Here is a 25215-nt window from a genome sequence, read left to right as displayed (position 1 = left end):
CCCAGCCATCTGACAAGATTATGCTGGCCTTACCAAGTAGATCATGTCCAGATGCTGGAGGATATTTAATTATATAATTCTCATTGCTATTTATTACCAAAGTCATGCTACTAATTATATGTCTGTGTGCATCTGTGTGTAAACAGAGCCTGAAATGAATGCATACAGATTCCTTTGTGGAAGGATATTACCTGGATGTTTCAGGTCATTGTTGCTCTCTGTTCTGAGAACTTTTAACTGAAAAAGTTTCATGACTTTGCCACAGATGGTTTTCAGTACATGTGGACTTCTAGTTTTAAGGATTAGTATTTCTTTAAAATGTAGCTTTTCTTTGAAGCCCATTTGAAAAACTGGTGTTCTGAGATGTGTCTGAATATTTTTTCATAGCTGTATTTGCCAAATTTTTAGGTTGTTTTTAAAAATTGCAAGATAGCATGAGTGCGTTTCTTTAGTTAGGAGTGTGTAGATACTGTCAAACATTACAACTCCATTTACTGCATCTCTTCCAAGGATTCCTTTAAGTCAGAGTAATATCTTTCTAGTCAATAGCCCTGGATGGATTGGGTTTATTTCCATAAACAAGTGTAGTTGCCTGTGGGAAATATTCATGCTCTTGACATTCTGTGTTAGATTAACTAGTCCCACAGTTTAACTGCGGGTTGTACAAAGAAGTTGTTACTTTTGCTTTGAAGCTGCTTTTAGTGACCTAAATTTTTTTCTTATCAGCGTTCCCCAATTGCCTTATAAGAGTACCAGCTTCAGTGGCAAGGGGCAGTAGGGAAGGTGAGGAGCATGCCAGAGGTCTTTAGCTGGTGTTTGGTAAAATGTGGATTTTGTTTGAGCCCATATTGTGCCAGGATGTTGCTAAACCAGAATTTGGTGTTTGTGTGACGGACTAAATAGTAAAGCATCAAACAGTGAGGATATAAACAAATGTGGGAATAAGATTAAATAATAAAACTTCTTGTCCTTAGATATACGATCAGTCAGTCTTTGCATTAATCTCAGTACTGCAATAATACACCTGAGATTGCCCACTCTTTCCAAACTGAAACAGTAAAATTCCTCCTTTTACTTTTGTTGGGAGAGGAACCAGGGACAGCGCATTGTGATTTAAGCCACATCCTTCAGTCTTGCTCTTCCTAAATACCTGCCACTTCTGTCATTGTGTTGCTTTTCCTGTGGAGCAAAGCCTGTGGCTGCAACAGTATGCAAAAGAGCCAAGTGTCAGCAGTTCTGAAATGGCCTATTCATTATATTGCGGTGATGCAGTGTCAGCCATCAATAGATATCTCATCTTGCTTTGCTCAGAAGCATTTTATTTTTCTTCAAGGGTTTGCATCATTTCTCCCTGTTCTGTGGTAGAGCTGGAACCTGTACCCCAGCAGCAGCTGCTGAGCACCAAAGTGTACTGATGGTTTCCTTATTGCACAGGGACCTACCTATAGCTTTCATCTAAAGCAGGGTGCATAGGCTGTCAGTTGTTTGCAATTGCCTCAAATTCAGGTGAGTCATTTCTGTTCCAAAGACCTCTTCAGGTGTGTGCTGTTGCTGTCAAAGAAGGAAGCCTGCAGCCACCTTTGGTAGCACATCACCTTGCCCCGGCAACATACAGCAACAGTGAACTGTAATTGACTCTAAATGCTTTTGGGAAGACAGAAAAACCAAAAGCAGATGCATCGTGGCAGGGAGACAAAGGTGCTGGTTGTCTGGCTGCAGAGAAATGAGTGTTGAGGAGAAAGAGGAGCTGCTGGACTCCGTCCATTGGGAAAATGTCAAATTCTGTAGCTTTGGCACAGGGAAGTCTGGGAAGCCCTGACTCAGGTAACCAAGGAGAGTTCATCCCTTGAAGGTGTGCAGACTGAGGCAGTCAGTGGTGAACTACAGTGCGCCTGAATACACATCATGATGAAGGTACAGAAGAGTGGTCACTAACCCAAGTCTTAACAGATTGGTTAAGTGTGCCCAGAATTGCTAGACTGAGCCCATAGCTTCCAGCTGATTTTGAACATACTTCTTATCCAGCAGCAGCTTTTTCTCTCCTTTTATTATTTTATCTTTCTTGGCCTCTGCACCTCACTCCTGAGCAAAGCTACCTGCTTGTGATGAAATGCTGCTGCTCTCCCTGACTCCATTGTTTGTACTCTTCTGAGAGAGATTAGTAGGTTAATTTACGTGAGTGTCTTGCAGTTTCTGAGATATGAAATATCAAGGAATTTACAATACCACAATCATTTATCTTTCCAAAATTTTAAGAAATACTCTTGGTTTGTTTCCAGTTGAGTTTATATCCAGAGTTGGGATTGACTGTTGCTTTAATTGTATGTGTCTTTATGGCATTGTCTTTGCAAGGGTTGTGCATGTGTATATTTGTGCTCACAACATGGATCCATCAGGAGAGAAACTATTTCCTGGTTTTGCTGGAAATGAGTGTTTCACATGTCAGGTGTCTGTTACCATTGAATTTTGAATGAGTAGTGCATGGGGATAGAAATCATAACTGAACCTCCTTAAAGTGCATACTAGAGTCTCCAAAGCTGCTTTTTGTTGTACTTCTCACATGCATTTGGCTGTGGAGTGGAGTGCCCTCGGAAAGATCCTTTGCATCACAGTTGGCAGCCTGCAGCATGCAGTGTTATGCAAAACTTTCTGCGGCCCCCAGAGTCCCTCACAGTCCCTCTGTGATAGCCATATGTGGAAATATGTGCCTCTTCTTGAGCACATGAAATTAGGAAAGCAATAAATATCAAACTCCAAATGCAGCACTGCTAACAGTAGAGAGGCTTTTGCACAACTGATTTTGCTCTGTGAGAATAGTATTAACTATTTATGTCTTTCTGGACATAAGTATATTGAAATCTATTGATGGCTGGATTGAATTTTGACCTTTCCAGTGGCTGATACACTTCCCAGGTCCTTTAGTGGAGAGGTGACACAGCTGTGCCTGCTTTATGGATGGATATAATTTTTAACAATGTTGAGATTCTCTGATGGGCAGCTCTGAGGTGCTGAGGCAGAGAAGTAGGGTAGCACACAGAAATGGAAGACAGAGGGTATCTCATCTGGGGAGGATGGGGTCAAATATGGGGTTCATGAGGGGGGTTGATGCAAAGCCTCCAGGAAAAGTTGAAAGCATGTGAAGGAGATGATTTGTGGCATAAAGGCTTGCTCTGTTGGCATGGGGTTAAGCCTTAAATGACATAAATTGACACATCTACAGTGACTTCAGTGTAGACTCAGACCAGCTGGAGATATAGTCAGGCATGTGCTAAGTTCAAAGCCCTTGCTCTTTCACATTTCCTTTTCTTTTATTCCAAATAAATCCTGAGCAGAAGGCAACTTGTGGTTTGGCTGGCAGCAACGCAGTGTTAATTTTTGGAGCAAATGGGTTCTGGGAAGGTGTGAACCAGGCTCTACATTGCTTGCATATGTGCCTGTGTGTGGCAGTTGCACTGAGCAAGTGTCTTGGTGAGTCTGGCTTTTCAGGATGATCTCATTCTTCACTATAAAGCTCTGCAGCTTGTCTGCACATTGGCTAATGTTGCCACTCTTGCTGCTACAAAATCCTTGGCATTTTCACTTAAATTCACTAGCAGTAAGCAAAACTCAGCACATCTGTCACCAGAACACAGAGCTGCCTTTCCCAGTGGAAACCAACCTTTGACTCACACATGCGTTCTCTGGTGGTTTAACCTTCTAATATGGTCTTAGTAACCTTCTAAGTATTCTCAGTTTATTCCTGTTTTTCACCTTTTTCTGGCTTTGTTGGGTTGTGTTAGTGCATCTTAAGTCAGAAAAGCTCTGCCGTCTGTGAGGATTCATGCACAGTCAGAGATTTTGAAATCTCCAGCATAGGCTCTGAGACCTCTTGTTTTTCTAGTTATATACATGTGAAGGCTGAGATCTGAGCTGCCAGGTTAGACAATGGCCTGAGCTGCAGAAGCTGACAATGAGAAATACTTTATCTAGAAATGGTGGAATGTAAGGAGAATACAATGGGTTTGTGGGGTGAAGGTGATGCTGACTGGTCCTGTTCAGGCATGCTCTGCCTTGGTCTGAGTGATCTCCTGTGTCTCTGGGCCAATAACCCATGTTGTATGATCTGTTTAGGCATGTGCACACCGCTGGAAGAACATCTACTATGAGACAGAGTACATCTTGCCCCATGGCTTCTGCAACATCATTCCTCCTGACCTGCAGTCCAAAGGGAGGAAGCTCTTGCCCTGCTATGAAGGTAAGGAGTCAGGCCAGCAGTGATGCTTATAATGTCCCTTGCTACACTTCTACTACTACAGTAACCTTCACTACTGATTTGGTTTTTTCTTTTTTCTTTTGTAACATGTGGCTGCCTTGCAGCGCAGCTGTGGTGGCAGTTGGGTTTTGGATGAAGTTGGGAGAGTAGCACAATGACTGAACAGGTTCTGTGACTGCTAAAGTGCATGGTTGCACTTTACTGGAGGAAGAAAAAGTTTCTGAATTGTGTTTTGAGGCAGCAGCTCTCCACTTAGGTAAATAATGAGAAGATATTTATATGAGCTTGGCCTCTTATGCCTCACTGTGACATGGAGTAAAAATCCTCAATTATATTGCAATCATGAACCAATTTGCCTATCTTATGAAAACACTTTCATTTTTATGTTGTCATTTATCAGAGGATTTGGATGTGGGACAGGGAAAAGGGTTACTTTCCTCACTTTGGGGTACTTCTGCAACAATTTATATTAAATTGCTGCTGTGTTAAAGTCTGGGTTTGAGGTGGATGCAGAGGGAGGGCTCCAGCTCTGAGCCATGGGTGGCTGTGCCTTTTGGTTCTGCACCAAATCCCATGTGCCATCATTTTAATTTCTCCTTCTCTAGTGCATATGTGAGACTTTTATATCATGTTTCTTTTTTTAAAGACTTCAAAAGACAGAGTCTCCTTGGCCAAGAGCAATTAACTGAACTAGAGGCACAAGTGTATTGTTTGGTAGAAGATAGGGCATCTCCTAAGATTCTTGGCCTTGAGAGGAACATTTTGGGGAAAGCACCCGTGCTTCCTCCTTTCTTTCACTTCTTCACTGTAGGAGCCTAAGGAAGTGTGGGACTTTGGAGGACAAAACACAGCAGGGTTTGTTGTGGGCAAGACCTCTGATTTTACTTATTTGCTTTTAACTCTTTGCCCTCCTGTCCAAAGCTGGCAGCAGCCAGCAGCAGGCTTGCTGCTGACATTAGTAAGTTGGAGAGGGATAAGGCAGTGAATGTCCTGGCAAGTTTCTCTGTTGCTGTTGAGTGGCCATGTCCTAGCTCAGCCTGTAAAGCCAGCCCTGTGACAGAACTGTGTCTGTCTCATGCTCACTCTTCTGAGGTCGCTCCTCACCTCCCTCTGGGCTTTACTTGGGAATCTGCCATTGCAAACCCACACATCTTTGGAGATGGCATACACTTGTGCACTGTTTCCCTGCCCTGAAATTGGTCATTATTTCATATGTGAGAAGTTTTGAGGGACCTGTCCCAGCCATGCTAGCTGCTGTGCAGCAGAGTACAAATAAGCTATGTAAGCCTTCCTGTTGTGAGCACTGTCTTACTGTATTTGTCCTTCCCTGCCTCCCTGCCCTCCTTGCTACTGTCAGCAAAATTAGGATAAGGCCTCACACTGATGTCATATACCACAAATCATCTGATATTAATTTTATGGACAATGTGCACATGCAGGGATGCTGATGGGGCTCCCTCTGAGCCTGTGTTACTGCTCCTGCACTGCCTGAAGCCATGGTGGGGATGTGGTTTCTGGAAGGGAAGAATCACTTGTGTTTATCTATGCGTCATGTTTTTGGAGTAAAACTGCTGTTAATCTGACAGGATATTTGCCAGGAATTGCTAGAAAATAGAATGTGTGGGCCTAGTACACGTAAAGCAGCCAGTGGAAAGTTGGCAGGGTTGATGCAGAACTATGCTGGCTTAATTTCACTGCTTGGTAAAGTGAAAATTGAAAGTTTGGGACTGATTTCCACCCAGCCCCCCTGCCCCATCAGACAGAAATCACAGTGTCACAAGGAATGGCTGCATTTGTTTACTTGTGATCCTTTAAATTTAAATAAAATTAGCTCCAAGAGAGATAGCTGTGGTGTGTCACACAGAGGAGTTCATTTTTTAAGGTTTCTATGAAGTAAGTTTTCAGTCATCCTTGTAACTTCTTTCCTTCAGTTTCTGGAATGAGCAGAAGAAATTTTCCTCCACTGACAGTGATGAATGGCTAGCACAAAGCATCGAGTCTGAAGTGCTTCTACACTGACAGCCTCTGTGGCCATTGCTGGGAGGCTATCAGACCTGTGGCTGCAAACTCTGCACTAGGATGCATGCCTTTGCCTGACAAGATTCCAGTGTCTCAGCCTTCTCTAGATCACACCATGTGCAAATAGGGGTAGGCAGTAGCATGCTTGCTTCCAGAAGCCCCGTTTTTAGTGCAGCTAAGGTGATAACCCCAGCTGGTGAAGGGTGCAGCTGAGTGCACATCAGTCTCCATCCATGGAGAAAATGGAAATTTCCTGACTAGATGGTACTGGTGCAACATCATAGTAGTCTCAATCCATCTTATTCTTGCCTGGTTTCCTTGAAAGGGCTGACAGAAGTCTGGAATTAAAAGATAAATTGAGCACAGCAGCAAGCCTAATCGTTAAATACAATCTCTCTGAGTAGGTACTAATCTGGTTTAGATGAGCTGGATGTCCTTTGTGGACATGGCTGACATATGGAGCCACGGTTTTCCAGGCAATACTTTCAATTGGTTATTTTTCCCATAGTTTTAATGGGTTTCCAGAAAAGGGAGCTGCCTCTTCATTCTCCCAATGCATTCAGTTTGCAAAGAAGGATGGCTCTGTGTACTGTGAGACAGTTCAGCTGATGGGTAGAGCTGGAATGCATTCCTACTCCTCTGTGGTAAGAATTGGTGGTAGAAGTGGGGAAGACTAATGGTCCCTTTGGTTAGTGAATAAGGGAAACAGCACATGCTCATATGCCTTGCCTCCAAAGGGAAAAGTAATTTTTCCCACAGGTCCAAACCACATTTGGTTTCCGAGGAGCCATCAAAACATCCCTGCTTTGTGGTGGAAACTCAGTATCACAGTGCTAGGTCAGAAAGATTACTACTGTTTCTTCCTAGAATAGTGAAACACTGTAAGATAGGAAACAAAAAGCTTTCAGTGCATGTGATACTTGACGTCTTTGAGGATGATAGATTATTTTATTGCACTCTGTAGCTTAGCTTATGTTATGGCATTGAAGTTTGCTTAGAGACTGGCAGAGAGTTTTGTTCAAAGAAAAAGTTCAGGGGTGTTTACCTTCAGAATTGTCCCATGTCAAAGCTTGTTCTTTTCGTTTATGTGTTGTTTTATTCAATTACTCCTTCCTCAGTCTCACTCCTCTTCTAACCTGAGATCATCCTGGCTACAAACCACTGGCATCTTCTTCTCTTTTTTCTGTATGTGTTATTCATGGGACATCTTCGAAGTTGCACAGGCTGCAACCTCCTCCAGACTCAGACTCATCATGCTGCTTTGCTGTCAGCTGTTGCTGCAGCAGTTTTGTGGCCTACAGTCTCTGTAATCAGGAATGCACAGCAGTCAGCAGGCAGACAAGAAAGAATGAAGAAGTGTAGAAACAACAAATTTGTCCTTGACTGCAGTCATTGCCTGGAGCTATGCAGAAACAAATTAATTTAACCTCATGCAAAGGTTGTTATTCAGGTGTACAAAAACTGTAAGCTGATGCAATAACTGCACAATTTCCATCTAATTGATTGCTTCACTGCATGGATGGCTGGCTGGCTATGTTGTATGAGTGACAGGTGTCACTACTGTGCACTGAAGTGGAAGCGAGGTAGAAGCAATCTTGGTTTTCATCCCTTTTGGACTCATCCATTGCTTGGGAGGAGCAGACTGGCTCTAGGGAGCAGACAGAAGTCTGTGATGCTGGGATGTGACCATCAGGACAGGTGGCACCCCTTGGCCATGGGTGCATGTGTGGAAAGGAATCTTGCTTGGGTGTGGAGGCAGGTGTACATCACTGCAGATGGGAGTTAGGGGGGCCGACAGGGAGGGGTAGTTTTGTGCTGAAGGGGTTAGGCTGAAATCCAGGAGCCCAGTGTCTGTCTCTGCTGGGCTGCTGGCTCCTTGGGGAGGACTACATCTGTCTTGATTCCCCCTGAAATGTGGTGTGCTGATCTCTCCTCTGTGTCACTAGAACTTTAAATTCTCAAACAGCCCCAATGTCTGAGGTGTTTGGGCCTCTGTGCTTACATTTCCATTTGTGAAATGTCACTGGCCTTGGCAGTGAAGACTGAAGCAAAGAGAGCCTGAAGATTGGAAGAAAGCAAATGTCACCCCAGACTTCAAAACAGGCAGCCAAAGAAGCCATTCAGTATTTCAGCCTTCTCTGCAATTTCTGTTGCAAGAGGTCACTGTTTCCATTCAACAGTGGGCCCTACATTTTCCTTAGTATCCTTTTGTTAATGTATCTGAAGAAGCCCTTCTTGTTAGCCTTTATATCCTTCACCAGATTTAATTCCAAATGGGCCTTGACATTCCTCATTTCATCATGCAAGGGTGCGGATCCTACTGTAGTGCAGGCAGGGCTTTTAGGACATGCACAGAATTATTTTTCAGGAAATGCTGGAGGGAAGAATCTCCTCTCCTTGGCTCTCTTAATGAAAAAAATGTTCACATTGATAAAAAAATATTATCTCCCAGGCAAGTACTGCCTGGAGAATCTGTATATGGAGAGTTAGCAATTCAGAACCCCAACACTTGCTGAATACCTGTAGGCTAATACAGGCTTCAGTTCTCAGTGGAATTGTCATGCATTACAACTAGGAGACCCAACTGTGCTTCTGGTCTGCTGGGATGCACATCTGCTTTGGCAGGACCCTGCCTTGGCCAAGAGTGTTGGGCATTTGGACTGTAATTTATGGATCAAGTCTCTATTCTGCATGGTCTCTCAAACTGAACCTCTCCCTGTGCAACTGGTATGACCTCAGCAAATGTCTGAAATTCTGAACATCTTTATGATGTTAGGAAGAGACTATATGTAATACAAAAGGGAGAATGGGGTGTGTGTGTGTGTATGTATGTCTACCTAAATATTTTGAAAGAAGGCAGCAGTTTTTATAATTAATTCCTTCTGATCTTCAATAAGATAAAATGCAACTCCAAAGGAACTTGCTTGATTCCAAAGAGGCAGTTTGCTCATTGCTTTCATTAAATTTTCACCATTTAGCAATGAGTTAATGGGGCTTAAAATAAAAATATAAAGAAGTTTCACAATTATCAGGTTATATGGTAAATTGTTTTTGAGCATGAATTACTGTAGTATACAGGAAATAGTGATAGTATGGTAGATATTTGAAAATAATTATCTGGAAAAAAACTGCAAAGGCTCTGATCCAGCTGTAAGTTTCAAATACTTCTAAGATGAAAATATTTGGATTAAGGCAACGTGGAAAGTTATTTTCTTTTTTTCCTCTTTTTCCTACTCCCCACCCTGAACTTAAAGTATTCCTAGATATATTTTTTTCCTCATCATCAAAAAAATAAAGTAAAAATTCCTCAGGTTTGACAGGGCAAATGATTGCTATGTAAAATCCATAAACAAAAGCTATAGGATGCTGGTTGAGTTCCCTGTGAACAGGGAGCTCTGAGCATGTGGCCATGAAAAGCAGCAGATCTAAACATCCTGCAAAAGAGACTGTTGTCTGATCATGTAGAAACACATGGCTTTTCCTCAGTCAGTGTCTTATTCCTGGAGCTTGTGTCCTGAGGTACCCCTCTACCAGAAATATTTCTGGAGGCCTTGATGACTGTCATTGTATGGGAAGATCCCTTTATTTCTCTGAGGTAGTAATGGGCCTGAGAGTTAAATCTCTTACTTACCTGGAAAGAAATATGCACAAAGTATCACTTTTTGCTCCCCCCTTCCAAGCTGTGGTGATCTCTGCCACAAATAGAAGCCTCTTCTAATGCACCTCTACTGGAGTGATGCTGCTGCATTTTCATGCTACTGTGGTAATGCTTGTTTAGTGTCTCTGTAGGCAGCACTCTGGCTTGTCTCCCCAGCTGGCTCCTTGCTATACTCCCCGATGTGGGTGAGTATGCTGCATGGTGCACACTGGTGGCTGATCCACTGATAAAACCCAGGAGCCCTGCATGCTGATGTCTCTCCAGGCTTTGTGAGTAGCAATGCAGGTGGCTCAGGTGAAGAGTGTGTGCTGTGTCAGGGATGATCATGGTTTGTTTTCTTCTCTTCTTCCATCCAGAGTACAAGAAGAAGTATGGGGAGGAGCATGGTTCATGCCAGGCAGGGATCGCAGGGTTCTTCACCGAGGTGAGCCGGGGCCCATGCATGGAAGGGTTGGGGTTGGTAAGTGGCTCTACTGTTGCATATCCCAGGAGGAGATTCCCAAGCATGGCTTGGACAGTGGGCTGAGCACTGAGAATGGTCCCTTCCTGCTGGCAAACACCCTCCTGCTTCGTCTAGCTTCCCAGGTGTCTGTTTCTTGCACAGTGACTGCCCAGTGGTTCATACGTATGTGTATGTGTCTCTCAAGGTCTGTGGACAAGTATGAATGAATTGACTCTGGGAAAAGTCCTCAGGGAATATTCTTATTATTTTAATCCCAAAACTTGCATAGAGGCATTTCTCTGTCTGTCATTAACTCTTTAATGTAAGCAATGATGTAAAGTCTGTCGCTGTTGCACACAGGGACGGTGAAGAACGACATGCACTCAGGTCAGAGAAGATGGTCGAAGCCGACCCTTTAATGCCCAAATCCCATCTTTTTGTAGCATGGATTGCAAAAGAGAAATTACATGATTGACCCATCGGTCAACCACCTACCAAGGTGATAGGCTAAGAGGTTGTCCTGGGTTGCAGTGTATTCTATTACCATCCTCAGGAGCTGTTGAAATCAGGTGCGGCAGTGTTTCCTTGCCTCCTCCTCCCAGACTATCTTGCTGTTATTGGCCCATCAATGCCATGCCGCATGACTCAGAGATAACTCCCTCTGGACTATCTTCTGTTAATGAGCCTAATCAACACTTGGCCTCATGACTCATCACCCCATTGTGAGATGCTCCACCCAGAGGGAGGAACCAAGCATTCCATCCTGGATATAATCTGAGACTCTGAACACCAGAGACAACCTTTCCACTGGATTTCCAGAGGACAGGAGCTACATAACCACTACTGGACTTTCTGAGGAAGAGCAGACCCTTTTTCTACAGGATCATTGCTTGAGGAGGACTGCAGCCACCATTGTACCGGACTGCTACCACCACCCTGACTAACAGGGTGTCTGGTTGTATCCTGACCCTGTCAGTTTAACCCAGTGTTTTCTGCCTTTATTTTTGGCTTTTTTCCCCTTATTTTATTTCCCTATTAAATTGTTATTCTGACTTGGTGTCTCCCACTAGTTTGTTTTCAAACTAGTACAAGGTATAACCACCCATTTCAAAATATTATTCCCAGTAAACTAAAACAATTCCACTAAGTTCTTACAGCAGCCTTGCACCTGTAAATGTTTACCAACTAGCAAACCATCAGACAGCTAGCTTGCGTGAGAAGGGAGACTTTCACATGAGACAGTAAAAAGTGGAGAATTTTTCTCTGCTAGCCTTCTCAGCAGCTACAAAAGTCTTCCCTGAATAATTTTGTTTATGTATGTACATGTGCATGAATATAAGGCACATACATACATGTACATACATACGATAAACACTTTTTTTTTCAGTTCTGCTACAGTTCTTTGTTTCAGAAAGATGGAGAAAAAAATAGTGTGGTAGAATATATGCACCACAGCCGTTCTAAATACGTGACCACATTCTTTCCTTGGCAGAAGTCTATCATCCATGTTTCAGTTTTATCAAGAATTAATTTGTTCCTTTATGCATGGATTATTTTTTTGATTAATATTTTGGGGTTGTGGCTTTTTTTGCTTGTTTGTTTTGGTTTCATTTTAAATTTTTTAAGAATCTATACCCACTCCTAATTATATATGCACTGATCTATAGAATGTATTGTTCAGTCTGATACAAATAGAATAAGGGTTTTCTCTTTCAGAAATTGCCTTCTGCCATTTCAGTAAACTGGAATGGCAGGCAATGTTGCCACAAGGGCACTGTCTGGTAATGGGATGTTCAGCCAGCAGCAGCTGTTGTCTGCTCTCTCCAGCCTGTTTCTGTTTCCAGGCTTAAATTCTCCTGTGCGACCCTAGTTCAAAAGATATCTTTGAACTTTTACCACTTCAGCCTGATGGCAGCAGAAAATGCAGATAAATGCCTTTTTAGGTCAAACAGGCAATTCTCTACTGTATATTCAGTGCTGTGGATGGTAGTTGTTCCTGTCAGTAAATGATCCCTTGACCTCACAGGTATGGCCTGTAACCAGGAAAAAGCTATTTCTAAGCATGTCCTGCTCTTTGGTTGGTTTTGAAGTCTTGTCCCTGTAGTCTTACTAGGAAAATCCCTTGTTTAACATCTCCCCCCCTCGACTGGAACCGGTCACTTGAAGGGGACTCGGATATGATAGCAATTTCCCACAAGGATGGAGTCCACCCATGGCCTTGCATTGAATGGAGATGTGAGGAAAACAGCTGTTCACATGTCTTCTTCAGGGATGGAGAACTTCCTGGGCTTAATGCTCCTCAGGCTTAATTTGGTCCCTTGCTGGAGATATTTAAAAACACATCCAGGAGCAAGGTTTTTCTGCAAGGATGCTGGATGTTTTGAGACAACATTTTCTGAATTTCTCTTGAATGTAAATGTACCTTGGATTTTGACTCAAAAGCATTATCTATGACCATCTACCTCTGAATGCTGGATCAAACTTTGATTTCTACGGTCTTTTAAAATGCTCAAGCACTCTGGTTGTCTGTAAGGATCACAAGCCGTTTTATGATTCTATGATGACACTATAGCCAGGTTGTGTCTCAAAGACCAAAGTGTATCTGTTGACAGAGCTGGGCAAAATGTTCCACCTAGGACATAACACACATCATGCTTGTTGAGTGCATAGCAGCTCTTTAGCTTCATAGTTGTAAAATCAAAATCCTTTGTGCTGTTTCCATCATGATTGTTTGGTATAGCATGTCAGCCAGCATCAGAGCATGATCTGTAGCTGAGTGATGGGTTCTGGGTGGGATTTTTTTGAGAACTATGTTAGCAAGTTAGTAAGGCTGAGGAAAGTCTGTTGCAGCAGAATAGCTGAGCAGAAGTGGACCATGAAAGAGCAATGTGTCTCTAGGGTATATGCAGTGACCTTGATGCTTGGGAAGAAGGAAGGATAGTCTCTAAAAGCACACAGAAAGGGGATTGTTATAGATGGACTTATTATTGGTGTTTTAAGTAAATATCCTGTCCTTTCTCCATTAATGTGTAAAGTTTTGATTGTTATTTTTTCCTCCTGCCCTTTTCCCCCCACACTTCTGTTTTTCCTGTTGTAGGAACTGGTAATCATGGGGGCACCAGGATCTTATTATTGGACAGGAACTGTCAAAGTACTGAATCTCACTGACAACACATATTACAAGCTGAATGATGATGCTGTGATAGCCAGGAGGTACACATACCTTGGTAAGCAGCTCTCTGGTGCTCACTGTGAATAGGAAATTGTCCAACAATGTATTTCAAGGCTATGATGCTATAAAGTTGATACTGATTTTTTTTTTATGGTGATGTATTTTTATAAAAAGTGTGAAAGGAAGAATATTTGAATTAAAGTGATACCTACCTGGAAAGAAATATAAGCAAAGAAGCATTCAAAATACTCCATTCTTCTCTCCTTGTTCTGAACCCCTTCCTCCCCCCCCAGCTTGCTATAGTTTTTTTGACTGGTATAGAAAAGGCATTTTAACTGAACAGCACATTGGATTGTAGTGGGCTTCTTAACATTCCTGTCTTTGCCCTGTGACAGGCAAATTATTTGTCACAAGTTAAACTGCATGTCTGCTTACATGTGCCTTTAAAATGGGTGCAACAACTAATTACAGAATTTGTACTGCAAATGCATTTATTTTAACAAAAATAATGCTACCTAAATGTGTCATTGGCAACAGAAAGAAGTTGTGAAAGGTTTGGCTATAGGTGCATCTTTAACTCAATTGGTTTTACTTCCTCTAAAACCAGCTAATGTCCCTAAAATGCTTAATTTAAAGGCTTCCACCTAAACTGAAGTGCCTAAGATTGTTGAGACCTAGAAGGCATTTCACAGTTTGGTACTTTTGACTAAAGTCTTGCACTGATCTCTCATTGTCCCCTTAACCTTTAGTATTTAAAAAACCACAATTTGGGAGATACTGCTTGGTGATAGCTAAATGAAGAGTAAATATTTACCTGTTTAGAGACATAAATAGGTTTTGCCACTGATAGACATGAATTACAGGGTTTACCATATTGACGAGAGCCTCAAAATTTGTAGCAAAAGAGCAAGGCAAGTACAAGAGAGCCTTAGAAGGAAAGCTACTCTACTCATCTTTAGTTATTACATATTATTTTAATACATCAAATAAAGCTGAATCTTTGATATTTTTCTTTCAAATACGTGCTTTTTTCTTTGATATATCATCTCATTTTCCTTCTTGCCGAGACAAGTCTTTTTAAGCTATTAACTTCTATGACCTCTGCCTACTGTCTTGTTCTGTCTCCCCAACCAAAAAGGAACATGATTTTCCAAGCCTTCTTGGGCAGTGGTTTTAGCCAAAGGAGGACACTTCTGTCTGATCCAAGTGGGACTGTTGCTCTTTGACATGATACTTTCGCTGTGGTCATGTGATTGCTTTTCTCTGTTTGTGTATGCCTTTTCCTGTTTTACTGCTTCCCTGTCTTGACTTGCAGTTGGCAAACTGCTCCCACTATGAGCTCCTTGTGTCCCTTGGCCATCTCCACACACATGGCTTTCTTCTCTCAGCTTTTGGAAGGGTACTGAAGGGTGCACTCTCACTTCCCATCCCCATGAGCTTTTGAACAGAATATTGGTGCATCCTGAGCAGAATGGTTGTTGAACTCTAACTAAGTGCAGCCCAGGAGCAGTGAAACCCTATAAGCCTGATCTGGCTGGCTGATCTGTTTCTTAGGCTCTTTCCTTTCACGGTTGGTTATTTATTTATTTATTTCCTTTACCACTCAGGATATGCGGTGACAGCAGGTCATTTCTCTCAGCCGACTACCACTGACATTGTAGGAGGAGCTCCCCAGGACGGAGGCATTGGAAAGGTGTGGCTCTTTATTAAACAGTAATGTGGTTGGATGTAACAGTGCATGAAATGTAATACTGATGCAGTTCCAAGATGTATGAGAAGACAGGAGTTTTTTTGTCTGCAGGGTAGTTTTGAGCACTGAGAAGGGGAGAGGTGAGGTAGTTTTGTGAAGTTGTCAAATTTTCTCGACCTGTCCCTCCTGATGCCTTGTATCCTTCTCCCCTCTTCCCTGTCTTTCCCATCCAATCCTTACAATACTCATTTTAATGAGACACAGACACGATCTCTTTCACACTGCTTTTGCTTAGGATTTGTGACATTTAGGTATTACTTAAAACTTTCCTAGAAATGAAAATACTTGTAAAAGAGAATTTGTCTTCTGCTGGTTTAATTCACACATTTGACTATTTCAGCATTTACTTCAAGGTAACATCTCTAATAGAATGAGATTAGGCGATTTGATGCCATTTTTATAACTTGATAAAATGTTGATGTTTAGTGTATTAGAGTCTGGGTTTTTGCCAGCTGTACTTAAAAATCTTGGTGATAGTCTCTTAAGAAGGAAGGAAACAAAAAAGAACTTCCTGTAGGCATATATATATGTTCAATGTCCCAAAGATGTAAACAAGTGAATGGCTAGATGGAAATGGCTAGTGGCTTAGGCAAGCCTGGTTCTCCTGTGCTGAGTATCCATGTGCTGTTGGAGAAACTGGTTGAGGACGAGCACTGTGACCTCTTATACTCTTCTAAACCAAAGGTGGAAAAGTGGGAGTTGGGGAGAGGGAGGGATGTAAAGGATCTGCTTTTGTCTCTCTTTGTTCAAAATCCAATCCTTTTGGGACCTGCTGCCACCACCTACTTAAGAAGACATGTCCTGCAGCCCCCTTCCATCTTCCTCCCTTTGGCTCTTGTGCTCTATACTGACATGAGTTGTAGCTGAATCATAACAAGCAGTGAAAGGTCTTCACTACCAGGAACATTATCCTGTTTAGGCAGATTATTTTTGATAGTAACCATGTCCCAGGGGTAGTAGCGCAAGTGGGGAAAATGAGATAAAAGTAGAGGATGAACTTGGTACTTATACCTGATCTGGCATGACTAGAACATACAGGATATAGTAGCAGCACAGTTGCTACTGAGAGGACATGTGCATGAGAAAGACATAGTTTCCTTATTCCAGGTGTTCTGTTATGGCTGCTGCAATGCACCTTCCTTCCAACCTGTTTTTTCTGCGGAACAAATTTTGTTTCTCTACAAGGAGGGAGGTGAGGGGACACAGCTGCTAGCAAGAGATCCACAAGAAAGCAGCTGGCTCTGTAGTTTAAAGACTACTGCTCTTGTTGTAAAAGCTTATGTTATTCTCCCTTGGCATGGGATGTGGGTAGCAGGAACACATGGCAAAGTGCTGGTAAGAGGTGCAGAATACAGAACATTACAATGAGCTGTCCTGTTGTGCTTTCCAAACACTCTAATAAGCTGATCTTTTCCACTTCTCTGATAGAAAGTGATTAGCATCGTTGCAACTTTTCACTTAAGTTAAAGCCAAGATGAGACTGGGTCATCTCTCCAAAGACACAAAGAGTGTCATTATTTAAGACTGGGTTTGGAGTTGGGACACCTGGCAACATGCTGTCACTGCTAAACATGCCACTGCAAAGGCTAGGGAGTCCTATGTATACAGAGCAATTGTCCACAGCAAACCTGTGCTTTTTTCTTGACTGAAAACGGCTTTGAGCTCTGTCTTACCAGCTGTTAATAACTCATCACATATTCAACTATGTCCAGTGCTTGGCTCTGCCACATGGCCTTGGAAGTAAAGGATCCTCTGTCCTGCAAATTGTGTGAACACCTGGTAGGAGGGAGCCTGTCAAATGCCAGAGGAGTCTCAAAAACTGACTGAGCCAGCCTTTCTGTTGAAGGGAATCCCTTTCTACAAACCATGCACTTTACATCTTACATTTTGGTACAAGATCTGTTCTTGAACTTGTATCAATACTTTTATCCCTGAGGATTCCAGATTAAAGAGTTTCTCCTGTGGAAATGAGCAATGGGTAGGCTGTGTTTGAATAGTTTCTGATTTAAAAATTGTTTCAGACAGAAACAGTGGAAATGCTGTGGGTGATCTGATTGAGATTTCTACTCTGACCGTTGCTACAGCATCATGAAGTTTGCCGTGCAGTACATGCAGGCACATCGTCTTGATAAGGGAATACTAGATAAGGGAAGGGGAGCAGGGTTATGCATTCTCAGTCTTTTCCCCTACTTATTTCCAGACCATTTCCAGATGCCACTTCTTTGAGAGTTGGAAAGTTGCTTGGCTAGGTGCTTTTAAATGCACACATGTGCACATATATAAGCATACCAAAAAAAGTAGGCAACAAGATAATATTCAAGCGTTCCTTATGACAAGCTTGTGATTTTTCAGGACAGTGCAGAACTGTGTCTTCTTCTAAAAGAAGACTGACCAGTAAAGTGGTTATGAAGTTGGATCCTGACAATAGCCATGATCATGATTTAGATATTATTTAGAAAGCACCAGTGCTTCATATTTAGTATTGGTTAACTTTTTTCTTTTTTTACCTTAGGTTTATATTTTCAGAACGGACAGACAATCAGGCTCTCTAATAAAGATTTTTCAGGCTTCAGGAAAAAAGGTGAGCATTTACATATGTGTATATTCTATTAAGAGGTAGAGAGCGGGGAAATAATGGCAGAAACATCCTGGAGCATCATTTTTATTCTGCTCCTTCATAAGTTGTCCAGCAAATCCTGTTTCTTCTTATCCTCTCAGAAGAGTTAAACCTATTTTACAGATCATCTGTATGCCATGTCTTCTGTTGCAGTCATGATTGCAATGTCTGCTCAATGGCCATGTGACTGAAATAAAAGGTCTTGCTGGAAATTGTAATAGTAGTTCTCTTTATTTTTATGTGACTGTAGCAGTACCTCTGAGATGTGGGACATAGGGCACCAGGTGAGCCTAGATGCAGTGATTTCCTCTTATTAGATGTTACTGGGAGCTGTGGGTAACCTGGAGTTTAGTTTAATATGCAAAGCCCCAGTCTATTTCCCTGTGTTGTTCTGTGACAAGGTGGATATTACAGTTATACTGCTTTGTGGAGCAGCAGTTTCATTGCCTCGACAGATGATGATTTCCCCCTTCCCACTATGAATCAATCTTGCATTCTGTTCTTGGGACTGCTGTCTTAAAGCTGAACTGCTCTCCCCTACCATGAAATTTAGTGAATGCTAGGGAGATCTAGCTTCCCTAGTGTGGTGTGTTTGAATGGGGAATAGCTTGTGTTTTTCATTTGGGGGCTTGCTGGAGCTGTGTTGCAGGAGAAACAAAGTGGACAGTATGTCTAGCTATAGGTAACAACAAAATTGCTTTATTTGGGAATAACTCAGTGATGAAATGATACCTCTTATCTGGGGCTACCTGTGTTCTTCTGGAAGGAGAGGAAATGCAGAAAAAAAATGTTGCTAGAGGCTTTTGGTTCTGGGAGGACCTGCTACCCTCAGAAAGTGTTTGCCTGTATCTTCAAGTCTGGGAGTGTTACCATATTTTATTTTTTTTCCAGCAAGATACAGTTGCAGTATTTAAAAACTTGCCTGGAATAGGGGATGTTAATTTACTGAATTTAATTAAATAAATTTAATGAAATTTAATGAAATAAACTACAAGGGTTTAGGTGGGTGGTGTGGCTTGTATTTTAGGGCCTCTCCAAAATTTTACTTTCTCTGCTCTAGCAGATTACAGACATCTTGAAAGGAAAAGATCTCCCAGTTCATCCAGGGCATCTCCTGTGTTTGATTGCTTCCTGTTCATTTTTTTCCCTGTTGAGTTTTAAATGTCCCTAAGGATGTGCTCCTGACTACTCCTCAACTTAATGAACAGAGCCATCAGGAAGTTTCCAGGTCTTAGCCAAAACCTTTCCCTCTTCAATTTAGTTGCTTTACTGTTATATGTAACTTAACTAATCAAGTATTTACATCACTCAAGTACTTCTAGGCTTCTTTTTCATTAGCATCATCTTCTACAAATTCTCTAAAATCCAAATGAGAATTTTATTTTAAAATTAAGGCTGAGTTAAATCACTTTTTTTGTTTGGTTGTTGTTGTTTGTTTTGTTTTGTGGTAGAAGCAAAACCAGACCTGCTCAGCAATGAGCACTGCTTGGAAATGAGCTCTCACAAAATGCTACATCCTTTCCAGTGGTGTGAAAGTTCATTGCTCTGACATTCTTGTTAGACAGATGTGAACAGCAGGCCAGTTTCTCCCTTCCTTTTTTATTAATGAAGGCTGAACCAGGAAATCAAATGCAGACAAGAAAAAGGAAAATTCAGTACCTCGTTACAAATGTTAAGTGTGCAAACTTCAGGTTCTTACAGCACTGCAAACTCACCCATGCTGCAGATATACCATGTTGCAGTTAAGTAAATAATAGCCTTTTCCTGAGAACTGTCTGAATACATAATGAAATGCTTTTCATAACTCTTGTTCCTTATCCATGAGAAATTTCTTTTAAAACCTTTGTGGGTTAAAGAAATAAACAAAAAAATCCACAAGGGAACTTAAGCTACAAAATAACTGGAGTCAAATGATATTTGAGGTCCGACTTTGAACCCACACAAGCACAAAAATCTGCATTAACAAACTGAAATGCTATCCTTCAGTCACCCCTGCATTATATATTTAGCAACTTTTAAATCTTACATACTGCACAGAATAGAGTTGCTGCTGCCCATCTTCTAGCATGCCCAGTAGTTGTGGTTCACGCATGTTAACCTACAGGCACGGAAGACAGTAGGTCAGAGATCTGCAATGAGGAGTGTAAAAGCATTCAAGAAAAGTGATAAGTTTTTTTTAACTTAAGTAATTATTTATTTAAACTCAGTTTTTCCTACTTTGGAGGGAACAGCTCTCAATTTCAAATATGAAGTGGTATCTTACCCAGTTTACTGATGAAGCAGCTCTTAATTTTGAGGCTATAGTTTGTAGTTGGTTTCAAAGAGTATGCCTTTTTTTACCTTAGCAGAAGTGAATGAAATAAAGCTGAAATATCATTCTTGCTTTTGGTTTCCTTCTTGTGTTTAAATGTGTTTTGAAATTTGTAATGTGGGTGCCGGTTGGGAGATAGTTAGTTTTTAATGTTCACCCATATAAAAAAATAATGAAGTGAAATTAATGTATTTCTTTATTTTAAGCAATTAAGTTTATCAAGCAATAATAAGTGGAGATTGAAAGTGGCTTACATTTGTTGTGTATCAACTGAAAAGCTTTTATTGAATGTATTGGTTTCTGTATCAGCTTACCTGCCTGTACATGAGAGGAAAGGCAATGATTAAGACCCACAACCAGTACACCCTTTGATAGTGATTGATACAAATAAATACAAATAGAACAGGGGAAGATAGTCTTACAATCAAGAGGTAGTCTTAGATACCTGTTTTCATGGCCTCTTGCCTATTTTTCTTTTTTTCTTTCATTATTTCTTTAAGGTATCCCCAGTTGATCTGTGTGGTACCCAGCTTCAAGGAAGTTTGGCACTGGGCATGAATAATCACTGTCCAGCTCTGGTTTGGGAAACTCATTTCACCCCTTCCTAGTTTTAAGCATTTGACAAGCAAAAGCTTGTCTAAGAAAGCTCTTTAAGTGTCTCACTTAAGTATGCACCAGAGTATAACTTCTATTCTGTTGGTAAAACATCAGGCTGATGTACTGTTATAGTAAAGTGTTTTAATTTCTGCCAGAATTATTCCTAAAGCTTTCTCTATAGGAGTGCTTGTAAGTGATGAAGCATCATCATGTGAAATTAAAAGAATAACCAAACCAAACAAAAACCATGCCTTTATGATTTTCTCCTGTGCGTGGGCAGATACTGAATGCTTTGTTGTGACTCAACTTGGTTACAGATGGGCTCTTACTTTGGCTCCTCCTTATGTGCAGTTGACCTGAATTCTGATGGGTTGTCAGACCTGCTGGTTGGAGCACCTATGTTTTCTGAGATCAGAGATGAGGGTCAAGTCACAGTCTTTATCAACAGAGGAAATGTGAGTATGTACAGGAGATTACTTGGTGAGGGATGATGGTGTGGGTTCCAGGCAAGGTAATGCTTATGTCCTTCCAGCACTGCATGGTGAAACTTGGTGTCTCAAATAAGTGGGGCTCTGGATGTCTCTAGAAAAGCATGAAGTCACAGGAAGACTCATCTGGTATTGTAGTTTGCCAGACACTAGCCCATATTCATAACAGACCAGTGACTTTTTCAAGGAGGTCTGAGAAAGTTTCTGGTTGTATGTTGAAACTTGGTGGTATTTGTGGCTTTATGTGGATTTGATGCCAAAAGCAAGTAAGAGTCAACAGCTTTGAGTTTCCTTTGTGTTTTGGGTGGTCGCTAAAACCTAAAACACAAATTAGAACACAAATGTCTGAGGATTGAGGAAGAGGAGAGAAAGCAGAGATTGAATTCATGTTACTTTTACATTATGCTCCATATACAGATTTTAAGGGAAGTTCTTAGCAGCTGGTGCTGTTGGATTTCACATGACTTACCAACAGTCTTGGAAAAGTCTGAACTTCGTTGCATTGGCAAACCAAGGCCATTCTAATGTTTTATTTATAGGAAAACAATGGTTGTTTACGTACTACTAAATATTTAATATTCAGGTCCTAAAGCTGCTGTCTTAAAGGAGGAGTTGTTATGGACTAAAATGAAATTGGCTTGTATTTTGGGAACTTTGAGTTTATTTGTGCTAGACTTCAAATTCATCAGGAGTGCTAGCATTTAGGAGACTTCAGAAGTGTTTTTGCTGTAATTTTATTTTATATTACTGCTCCTTTAATTCAGCTTTACTTTTTCAGTTTTATCCACAGGAGGTTCCACCTATTCTGAGGACCCAATATGTTGCAATGTTGCTGTTGGGTCCTCAGAATAGGGTCCAGAATGTCAAACAGATAGACAACATTTCCTGCTCACACTGAGAGTATACATGAGTTAATTTTTTTTTCTTCTATAAAATAGTCAAGAAGCTAGTATGAGTTTTGTATACTCCTGCACCAGGAGTGTTAGAATTACTTGCACAAGCAATGGCTTGCAGGATTGTGGGCTTTATTTTGGGCAGTGGACATTTTATACTTTGTTTCATTCTGCAAGCATCACTGCTTAAGAGGTTGTTGCAGAGGATCAGAGAAAACTGTATTATAAAACAAGCACACATTGTGATGCTACATTTAAAATGCTTGTATTTTGTCCTTTCTTGTGACATCTGCAACGAATTGAGTCACAGATACAGACATGTCTGTCTTCTCTCTGTTGTGTTTCAATTTCATTATGGGATTTTCTTGGTGTCAGCAACTCCTTGCAGCTAAGTAAAAGATCTTAGTACATGTCCCAGAGGGTAGCTTATTCTCATTCACAAAGGAAGCAAAAACAAAACAACCCTGAGGTGGGTACAGACTTAGACTGTGTAACTAAATTTTTTTTTTTTCTTGTGGAAATGTTCCTTTCCCCTTATGGGAAGACTGCAAGAAAATAAAACTTATCTATCTGACCAGAAGGTGGGTGGGCAAGAAGTACCATAGCCATATAAGGCTTCTCACAGCATAGTAGTGCAAAGCTACTTAATTCTGAACTTTTCTTAGTTTCTTTATTTCATTAAATATCTTTCCTTATTCTTAATTTAAGAAGGCTTTTGGAGGACTTTGCTTTAATCCTTCTGTCGTGTACTTAAAATGTTTTCAAATCCAATTATCAAATGTTCTTTGCTTAGGGAAAAATACTCCTTAACTCACTGGAGTTTAGCTGAATAAACTTGGACCGGGGATTTCACTCCTTGGATGTAATCTGCCAGTAGAGCAAACTCTGGGCTGTTACATTTTAGGCATCTGAAAACTTTCATGATTCACCAATCCCTGTGACTGCATTTAATTACATCTCTGAGTTACTGTTTAGTTAATTTAATATTTTGGTTAAATCATTCATGCACTCCTTCCCTTTTTCTTCCCTTCCCCCTTTAAAACTAAAACCCAAAAGGTTTAAAACACAAGTAAATTCAATTCCTAGAGCCCAGGTAATCTGACTGCAATAAGAGCAAGAGGCAGGTTGCAGCTCTGCCCCAGCAGCACATGGGCAGCTTCCGTGGGGAGGTCTTGTCTCTTCCAGGGCTTGCACCATTTCCCTGATGCTGTTTTATTTCTTGCTTGCTAGGGAGTGCTGGAAGAGCAGCTCACCCTGGATGGTGACAGCGCCTATAATGCACACTTTGGGGAGAGCATGGCTGCCCTTGGTGATATTGATGACGATGGCTTCCCAGGTCAGTGCAATTTCCTCCATGGCCATTTCTCCATAAGTGTGAGCAATGCTGGTGATGCTGTCAGTCTTGCATGGCATGCATTGCTTATCCAGACCTGACTAGCACCTGAATTCAACCTAAGGATAAACCTGCTTGAGTAGGAGGTGTGTGCCAAAGCCTTTTGTAGCTGATCGTCCTTGTTGTTGGTTTAGTTTGTGTCTGTGCAGGTCATACCCCACTCTCATTAACCTTGCTTTGCTTTTCTTGCTGTTGTATTTTCTTCTTCCCTGTATGGTTTATAAAAGGCTTTAGATACTATCACCCTGAACAAAACAGAAACCTATGTCTGACTTCTTTCTTTTTGCCCATTTCCCATTTCCAAGCCTTTCTGGTTTCATTGACATAATCTTATTTCTTATCATGAAGTGTAATTCAGAAAGAGTTTCTCAATCCTGATAGCACATAGTCTATTAATTTCTCTCTTTTGCTTTGTTCTCCCCCTGCTCCATTCTCAGGATGCTCAGTGTGAGACCTTATGCTGTGAGAGCAGTAGGTGAGAAGAAAATGTCAATGCTCCTTTTCTGCCCTGGTTTCTGGAAGTGCAGATTTAAGGCCTTCTAAACAAAGGCCAACTTAGTGTGTGCTTGGATTTATTTCTTCCAGGCCACTCAGGACACAATATCCCATTAAGCCTAACGCAGCCTCATTGCAGGTTGCCCTCACAAATCGTGGGCATGCTCTTCCTCTGCATTTGGCCATGCATTTGTGTGTTCTCGCTAATGCTTGTAGGTCAGTCATGGTGATGGTGAGACTGCAGAGGGAGTTGGATCAGTCTGTGGGTATGAAGCAATCATGAAAAGCTTAATTTTAGCAGATGCACAGACACTAGATCCAAGTAGGAGAGAAGAATGGGAGGTGGGATCATGCTTTCTGCAGGAGTTTGCAGTTAAACTGGATAAAATGTAATTTGAAAGTTTACTCTCAGCAGCCATTTTTAAATTCTTGCCTATCCATTTAATACACCGAGCCTCTTTGTGGAGCCTTGGATTTTCAACCAAGCTTAATGTACTGCTACAGTAAATATTTTTCCAGTCTCGTCTTGGTTCACAAAGCTGATGTTCTCATGGGTTGAAGATTAGATTATGAAAGGATTCTAAATTTACTTTTCTGAGTATGGTTGCTAGTTGATAAACACATGTTCATAATAGTATGTGTTTCTAAGTAGGCACATCATCTGATTCTGTGAAACATACATATGTGTACAAATTCATATGCCTTTGTGTATTTTTAAAGTTTATCTTAACATGAGCTCTTAATTAAATCAAACAAGTTCCTTCTAGCCAGGTTCATATAAGCTGCTGATCATCTTTGTCATGGAGAGCTGTTTTCCTATGGATGGCTGCATCCTAAAATTAGGGAAAAGTTGGATTAATGGAATGGATTGTGCAGTCTGTGCTGTTTTACAGATGTTGCCATTGGAGCGCCTAAGGAGGATAACTACATAGGAGCAGTGTACATTTACCATGGGGATGCCAATGGTATTATACCTCAGTACTCTATGGTATGTGACACTATTATTTATGATCCCTATCTGAAAGTCACTTTTCCAGGACATGCAGAAATAAACCATACTTAAGCGTCCCTTAATAGGTAACCTTGTCATAGCTCTACATTCTTTTCTCAGTCCTGGCTTGAAGATGG

General features: G+C 41.3%; 1 protein-coding gene across 2 annotated transcripts in view; it reads left to right on the top strand.

Annotated features, from left to right (window-relative positions):
• ITGA9 (integrin subunit alpha 9) overlaps positions 1 to 25215 on the top strand; it is a 244925-nt gene that overhangs the window by 11115 nt on the left and 208595 nt on the right. The window contains exons 3-10 of one of the 2 annotated variants that reach the window (XM_008631949.2): positions 4111 to 4234; positions 10286 to 10353; positions 13469 to 13598; positions 15151 to 15236; positions 17806 to 17874; positions 21136 to 21273; positions 23430 to 23535; positions 24981 to 25075. In XM_008631949.2, the coding sequence (XP_008630171.1) occupies positions 4111 to 4234; positions 10286 to 10353; positions 13469 to 13598; positions 15151 to 15236; positions 17806 to 17874; positions 21136 to 21273; positions 23430 to 23535; positions 24981 to 25075 (816 nt within the window). The remainder of the gene's footprint in view (positions 1 to 4110; positions 4235 to 10285; positions 10354 to 13468; positions 13599 to 15150; positions 15237 to 17805; positions 17875 to 21135; positions 21274 to 23429; positions 23536 to 24980; positions 25076 to 25215) is intronic. The other variant, XM_017732049.1, reaches the window with a different exon arrangement.

The sequence above is a fragment of the Corvus brachyrhynchos genome, unplaced genomic scaffold (assembly GCF_000691975.1).
Source record: "Corvus brachyrhynchos isolate BGI_N302 unplaced genomic scaffold, ASM69197v1 scaffold264, whole genome shotgun sequence".
In the NCBI taxonomy this organism is placed as follows: Eukaryota; Metazoa; Chordata; class Aves; order Passeriformes; family Corvidae; genus Corvus; species Corvus brachyrhynchos.
Note: the sequence above shows the minus strand (reverse complement) of the source record. Positions and strands in the feature narration are given on the sequence as shown.